General features: G+C 36.8%; 1 protein-coding gene across 1 annotated transcript; it reads left to right on the forward strand.

Annotated features, from left to right (window-relative positions):
* Positions 1-6,506: 6,506 nt before the first annotated feature.
* Positions 6,507-7,359, forward strand: LOC105978129 (agamous-like MADS-box protein AGL80). Its single transcript, XM_013003545.2, has one exon. The coding sequence runs from the start codon at positions 6,523-6,525 to the stop codon at positions 7,303-7,305; it is 783 nt and encodes a 260-aa protein (XP_012858999.2). The 5' UTR covers positions 6,507-6,522; the 3' UTR covers positions 7,306-7,359.
* The last annotated feature ends 965 nt before the right edge of the window (positions 7,360-8,324 follow it).

An 8,324-nucleotide genomic window follows, 5' to 3' on the forward strand; every position in this document is an offset into this window, starting at 1 on the left:
GCCTGTCAATTAGGAAAACATTTATGTCTACCATTTTTTTCTCAAAAATCTACTACTGTTGCTCAATTTCAAATTATTCATGCTGATTTATGGACTTCTCTTGTCTCTAGTCTTACGGGTTTCAAATACTATCTTGTGTTAGTTGATGATTTTACCCATTATTTATGGACTTTTCCTCTTCAAAATAAATCTGACGTTTTTACAACCTTTGTTTATTTTCATACTTTTCTCAAAACTCAATTCCAATATCCCCTCAAAGCCTTACAAAGTGATAATGGTCGTGAATTAAAAAATGCGGATTTTCAAAACTACTTCACTAGACACGGCATCCTAAATCGTTTTTCGTGTCCCCACACCTCCCCTCAAAATGGACACGCATAACGAATGATCCGCACTATAACCATCATGATTCGATCCCTCATCTTACAAGCTCATCTTCCTGCTACTTATTGGGTCGAAGCCCTTCATATGGCCACCCACCTACTCAATATCTTGCCTACCAAAACTACACAAAATCGGACCCCTCACGAAGCTCTTTACCTCATCAAACCTACATACTCTCATCTTCGAGTATTCGGCTGTCTCTGTTATCCCAACCTCACCGCCACCACACCACATAAACTCGCCCCCCGTTCTACTCCTTGTGTCTATCTCGGTCACCCTTCCTCTCACAAAGGCTATCGTTGCCTTGATAGATCCACTGGCCGAATCATAATTTCTCGTCATGTTACCTTCGACGAAACTCACTTTCCTTTTGTTGAGTCAACTCCCCCCACAAACACACTTTCTACCTCTGCCTTAGACGAAAACACACCCTCCATGTTCCTCCCTCAGACTTCGTCTAACTGTTGCAACAGTTCATCCAACTGTTCCAACAGTTCGTCCAACAGTCCTATAACAGAGCCCATTCCTGTTTCACCTGCAGCACCACCTCTCGACCACGACCAGCTCACAACCCCTTCTCCTACTCCCACATCTCATTCTCCTACTCCCACATCTCCCCCCCTCCCCCTGCTCACCCTATGGTGACTCGCAGTAAAGCGGGCATCCACAAACCCAAAGTCCCTTTCTCTCTAGTTGCGTCCTCTACCCCTTCCATTCCCACAAACTATCGCAAAGCTCTTCTTAACCAAAATTGGCGAAACGCCATGATTGAGGAATATACTGCTTTAATTAATAACAATACTTGGAATGTTGTGCCCCGGCCCCCCGTTCACTAATGTTATTTCTGGTAATTGGATATACAAACAGAAACTCAAGTCTGATGGCTCCCTTGAGCGATACAAAGCACGGTGGGTTGTTCGCGGTTTTCACCAGCAGATTGGCATCGATTTTGACGAGACTTTTAGCCCAGTTGTCAAACCAGCCACTGCTCGAACAGTTCTCAGTATTGCTCTCTCACGATCATGGCCAATCCATCAGTTTGATGTGAAACATGTCTTCTTACATGGCAATCTCTCTAAAAATGTCTACTGCGAGCAACCTCCGAGATTCGTCGATCCATCTCGCCCCACTCACGTGTGTCGTCTCAACAAAGCACTCTACGGTCTCAAGTAGGCACCACGGGCTTGGTATAAGCATTTTGCCTCTCACATTACTACCATGGGGTTCAGAGAATGCAAGTCTGACACTTCACTCTTTGTGTACCGTCGCAACAGTTCACGCTACTATCGCAACAGTTCACGCGACTGTCGCAACAGTTCATGCGCCTATCTTCTACTGTATGTCAATGACATTGTACTTACGTCATCCACACATGAATTGCTCCGCTTTATCATCGCTGCCCTTAATCAAGAGTTCGCAATGAAGGATCTTGGTGATCTTCACTACTTTCTCGGCATCTCCGTTACTTGCTCGTCGAATGGGCTATTTCTCTCTCAACGCAAGTACGCCGACGAGATACTAGAGTGTGCATACATGGCTTCCTGCAACCCCTGTCTTACGCCGGGTGATACAAAGAGCAAGTTGTCTTCGACCACTGGACCCCCCGTTGCTGACCCTACTCTTTATCGCAGCCTTGCTGATGCACTACAATACCTCACGTTTACTCGTCCCGACATTTGCTATGTTGTGCAACAAATATGTCTATTCATGCATGATCCGAGGGAATCTCATATGGCTGCTCTCAAGCGTATCCTTCGCTACATTCGTGGCACTCTCGACCACGGCCTTCTTGTCTCCCCCAATCCGGACCTCTCTCTTATCGCTTACTCCGACGCTGATTGGGGTGGCTGTCCTGGCACTCGACGTTCGACATCGGGCTATTGCGTTTTCCTCGGCAACAACCTCATCTCTCGATCTAGTGCGGAGGATGAATATCGAGCTGTCGCAAACGCCGTCGCCGAAACGACTTGGTTACGCAACCTACTTTCTGAGTTGCTCTGCCCACTTTCGAAAGCCACCATTGTCTACTGTGACAACGTCAATGCCGTCTACCTATCCAGTAATCCTATTCAACACTCTCGTACGAAACATGTGGAGATCGATATTCACTTTGTCCGAGACAAAGTTGCTTTGGGACACGTTCGAGTTCTTCACGTCCCCTCCGCCTACCAGTTTGCCGATATCTTCACGAAAGGACTCCCTACTCAACTATTTCAACAGTTTGTCTCCAGTCTCCACGTCCTCTCCTTTCCCGTTTCGACTGAGGGGGTGTATTAGCGTATATATATATTATATATTACGTATATATTATTATTATTTATTATAGTTACCTTGTATAATAGGTTATCTTGTGTAATAGGTTAGGGTTTCCTACATGTAACTATATATATGATTAATATACGTGAGAGACATAATTCTCTCTTTCTCCAACTCTATTTCTCCTATACAAACGGCTTTGTGTGAGGGTTGCCAAAGCATGATAGTCGGTTGTGTTTCGCGTTGGAAGTCGAAAAAAAAATTCTTACACCAACTCACGAGGTCTTCTATTTGTATTTTTAGTACACTCATTTCGACATCTTTGGATAAAATCCTGGATTCGCCACTGCCTAAAGCACTTAACGAATTCATGCCTTTTATTATTATTATTATTTTTTTTAATATTATTTATGATCATATTACCCTTATAATATTACTTAAGATCATATTATTAAACAACTTGCTGGTATATATGGTACTGGAATCCAACCAAATAAAATATAAAATATAAAATAAATGACATTGTTTACAAAGACTTTAATGGTCTCTTAAAAAATGAATTACTTTTCATTCAAAAAAGGCAATATCGAACGTTATTACATACTAAAATTCGTTAGTGTTTACGATTGTTATTTGTTACTTAGTAAAGAAGAAGAAATAATTTATTATTTTTCAATTTACTCGTACATTTTATCAAATAAATAGAGTTTTATTAAGTATTAGAGTCTAGGGTTAGTCCTACTCTCATTTTCTATTTAGCTTTTTGTAACATGATTAAAATTGAAGAAAAGAAAAAAAAAATATTAATCATTGTGTGGTGAAGGTTGTTAGAAGAATAGCGGATCGGACAATTATCGGTCAATTATCAGATCATCCAATTTTACCGAATATTGAAAAACCATTACCGGTCTAGCCATTATGGGTCAGATAATAATTGGTAACCGACTTTGAGGTATGGGGTTTTTGTGCATAAGTCTTCAACCAAACATCTTTAATATTCTAGGTTTAGGGGCTATATCTCTTTCACAAATAAGCCCATCCCTTTAATATTTATTATAAATAAAAGAAACATTCATGTATATGCCAATATTACCCCCAATCTTTTATACTCAATTCTTAATTATAACCCCGATTTAATCAATTTTGTCCACAAAAATCCAATTTTGACTTTTTTTTTTAGCATACTTTAGTATGCTCCAATTTCATCCTTAACTTAATTTAATCTCAATTTGACCACAAATTTCACAAATTATTCAATTTTGACCCAAAACTTTTTTTTTTGCCGCTGGATTCCGGCGTTAACTTTTCAAAAAACTTTTTTTTTATTTTTTTTTTCTTTCGAATTTTTTCGCCGGTTTCCGGTGTTGACTTTTTTTTTTCTTTCCTTTTCTTCCGGATTTTTTCGCCGGTCTCCAGCGTTGACTGTTTTTAGTGTTTTTTTAAGTTTTTTTTGTTTTTTTACGTCCGCCGCTAAACGTTAACCGTAATTATGCTGTCACTGACAGTAAATTAATGTAATTATACTGTCAATGACAGTTAATTAACGTAATTGTACTGCCGTTGACAATACATTTATGTAAGTGTGCTGCCGTTGACAATAAATTAATGTAATATTATTATTTTTTATTTTTTGTTGTTTTTTTTTATTTTGTTTGATTTGTTGACAAGTCAACGTAATTATATTATTGTCGTTGACAGTAAAATAATTGTAAACTCAATAATATTACTGTCAACAACATCAATATTATTATTTTTTTGGGTTTTTTGTTTTGTTTGAGTTATTCACGGAGTAACGTAATAATATTACTGTCTATTATTGTAATATTACTGTAAACACAATAATATTATTGTGGTTGAGGGTAATATTACTGTTGTTATAGTAATATTGTTGTCAACCACATCAATATTGTTATTTTGTTTGGATTTTTTGTTTGTTTGAGTTATTCACGGAGTAACGTAATAATATTACTGTCTATTATTGTAATATTATTGTGGTTGGCGGTAATATTACTGTTGTTATAGTAATATTACTGTCACTCACAGTCATATTAATTCTTTTGGTTTTTTATTATGTTTACATTTGTTGAACAATCAACATAGTAATATTACTCTATTACACAATAATAATGAGTTTTGTTGTGTTAATATTATTGTGCTAGAGATTAATATAGCAATATTATTGTGTTAAACTGTAGTTTAGTAAATTTTAATGTGTTTAACAGTAATATAGTTAATATTACTGTCAATCACAGCTAGGGATGGCAATAGGGCGGGTATGGGGCGGGTTTTGCAATCCCCATCCCCGCCCCGCTATGAAAATCCCCATCCCCATCCCCGTAAAAAATCCCCACAGGTATTAAAAGAATCCCCATACCCGCCCCATAAAATCCCCACGGGTATCGGGGCGGGTAAAAATCCCCGTCTATTTTTTTTTTCTTTTTTTTTAATAAATAAATATGCAATTTAATGATTTATTTCAACAAATAAATCAATATTTAATTATAATTCTAATATTTAATTATATAATGGAAACCTAAAAATCCCAATTTTAACTAATATTTAATATATTCCTACTATTTAATTATTTATATTTAATATAATAATTAAAAAATATATATTATATATATAAATAATGTGGGGCGGGTACGGGGACGGGTACGGGGCGGGTATAGGCAAACCCATCCCCGTACCCGTACCCGGTCAAAAAAAAATTTCAATCCCCATACCCGCCCCATTTTTTTTCGGGGCGGGTAATACCCGAAAATTTCGGGGCGGGGCGGGGCGGGGATCCGTCGGGGCGGGTCAAATTGCCATCCCTAATCACAGCAATATTGTTGTTTAAACGAAAAAAAAAAGTTACAGAAAGAAAGAAAAGAAGAAAAAAAATTAAAAATAAAAAATAAAAAATAATATTGGGAAGATAAAAAAAATAAAAAATAATAAGATATTTTTAAATATTTTTTAGAAGATATTTAAAATATTGGGAAAACTTATGGTGCAAAAATCTTAACTTTACTAAAATTAAGAGTCTTTTTTTTTTTAACTTCTACAATAATAAATATATAATGAAAAATATGAAATAAAAATTATAAAATACAAATAGTAAGCAGAAGTTTATAAATTTGTGTTTCGAGTTTTTGAGTTTGACTTCTTTTATATATTATTTAATGTTAAGAAAATAAGAATTACAATTAAGTATTCATAATAAATTTTTATTATTAAAAAAGTCGGTTGACCAATATTACCCGACTAATTGACTTTTGAGTAGACTGAAAAACCACCGACAGTTCCATTATTATATGGGTCGGTTAATTTATCGGTCCCACATATCAGCCAAAAAAAGTGTGTCAAAAGTGAATCGATTGGCTGATAAAACGTCCAACTCGTGTTATATTTCGATATATAATTTTGAAAAATTAAATTAATTTTATCTGATTGATCTCTTGTACTTAAATGAAAGGCAGAAATTTCCACACAAAAAGTGTGCAAATGTAGACACCAAACACATAAAAAAATCTATCAAAATATTTAATTATCAACCAATATATATATATATATATATATATATATATATATATATAATCACTAGTAAAATATGACAGCCTAGACAAAATATAATGAATACACATATCTCCAAGTAAATATTTCATATGATATCAAATTATCAAAACATTAAAAACATTATTACCAAAAACTCCAACACAATTATTTCCAAATCTTCCATATTTAATTCCAAACAATCCCCTTAAACCCCTTATATATAGCAACACCATTTTCATTACCATATCACCATTTTATTTTCCATCTTTAATTTTCATTTTAATCTCTTCATCAACTCATTATAATTATAATTATTATTATTTTCACCAAAGTTCGAAAACCATGACGAGGAAGAAAGTGAAGCTGGCGTTCATCACAAACGACTCGGCCCGAAAGGCGACGTTCAAGAAGAGGAAGAAGGGTCTGATGAAGAAGGTGAGCGAGCTGAGCACGCTGTGCGGGATCGACGCGTGCGCGGTCGTGTACAGCCCGTACGAGGCCCAGCCCGACGCGTGGCCCGACGCGCGTGGGGCGCAGCGCGTGCTGGCACAGTTCAAGCGGATGCCGGAGATGGAGCAGAGCAAGAAGATGGTGAACCAGGAGTCTTTCATCCGCCACCGCATCTCGAAGGCGGCGGACCAGCTGAAGAAGGTGCACAAGGACAACCGCGAGAAGGAGATCACCCACCTCATGTACCAGTGCCTCACCGGAAAAGGGCTCCAGGGTTTGGCTGCGCCGGAGTTGAACGATATGGGGTGGCTGCTGGACCAGAATTTGAAGGATATTTATAAGAGGATTGATGGCCTCAAGAAGTCGGCGGCGGCGGCGGCGGCGGCGGAGGGGAGTGTGCAGGTGGAGCAGAAGCCGGCGGTGTTGGAGCTTGGTGGCTGTGTGGATGGTGCGCTGCAGAGGCAGCAACAGCAGCAGCAGCAGTGGTTTACGGAGTGGATGGGGAATAATACGAGTGATATTCAGCACCAGGTGGCGGCGGCGGGTTCGTATGGGCATGGTGGCGGGGGAGGCGGCGGCGGCGCCGCCGCCGCCGGCGGTGGGGAGGAGATGATTATGCAGTTTAATGATGGGAATAATCATGCGGCCATGTGGTCTAATGTCTTCTTCCCTTGAGACAATTATTTGTTTTTTGTGCCCTTAATTAATTAATTTTCTTCTTGCATTTTATTTTTTTATTTAAAAAAAAAAAAAAAGGAATTTGTCTTTGTTCATGAATTAAGGTGATTTGGTGTTTTATATGTGTAAGTGAAATTTCATAATTTGAACAAGGATTATAAATTCAATTTACTTGTGTTTTATTATGTCTTACTAATAATTAGAGTGTTTATTTTTTTTTCTTCATGATTTTGTGGTTTATTTTAAGAGATTAAATTTTGAGCGGATCAGACGATATTTAATATAAATTGGATTCCACTAATTTTTTGACATGTGGTACTTCAGCCGATATTTAATATAAATCGGATTCCACTAATTTTTTGACATATGGTACTTTTAAGTTTTAACTCTTAATAAATCACGTTGATTATAATTATGATTAGAGGGGTTATGGGTTCTGCTGAGTTTTTTTTTTTTTTTTTTTTTTCTAAATTTGCACCCTTACTTTAATTGTGATTTAAGTATATATAATTCAGTTCCCAAGTCTCTCTCTATATATGATTTTTATATATTTCCTAAAGCATGTTTTGGGCGTTTTTACATTGTAATGTACGTGAAATTAAATTCGATATATAATATCATCGTCTTTTATATTTTCACGCGTAAAACGCACACATTTATGTTAGTGTGTATAGCACCAAATCTTTATTTGATATACATTTCACCAAATATAGTATAAAATTAACGAAATTTACGTTCTTGGATACATATTCTTTTTTCGGATGAAAAAACGTTACATATGGTGAATTGTAAATAGATGGGTAAATTATCAACATCCGCTTGTGGTAACATCGCGAATTGCAAAAATATCTCTAGTTTGCATAATTACATTTACGGGGTAATCCGTCTAACTTTTTTCCTATAAACTTTCAAGGTCAATAAGAAAAGAATCTTTTAGATTCCAAAAATATTCTTCCCAAAATTTCAAAAAAAAAATTGAGGGAAAAGGCATAATTTATCAAGCGAACGTCGCGCGC

This window comes from Erythranthe guttata, chromosome 2, assembly GCF_056151865.1.
Source record: "Erythranthe guttata isolate IM_541 chromosome 2, IM_541, whole genome shotgun sequence".
NCBI lineage: Eukaryota > Viridiplantae > Streptophyta > Magnoliopsida > Lamiales > Phrymaceae > Erythranthe > Erythranthe guttata.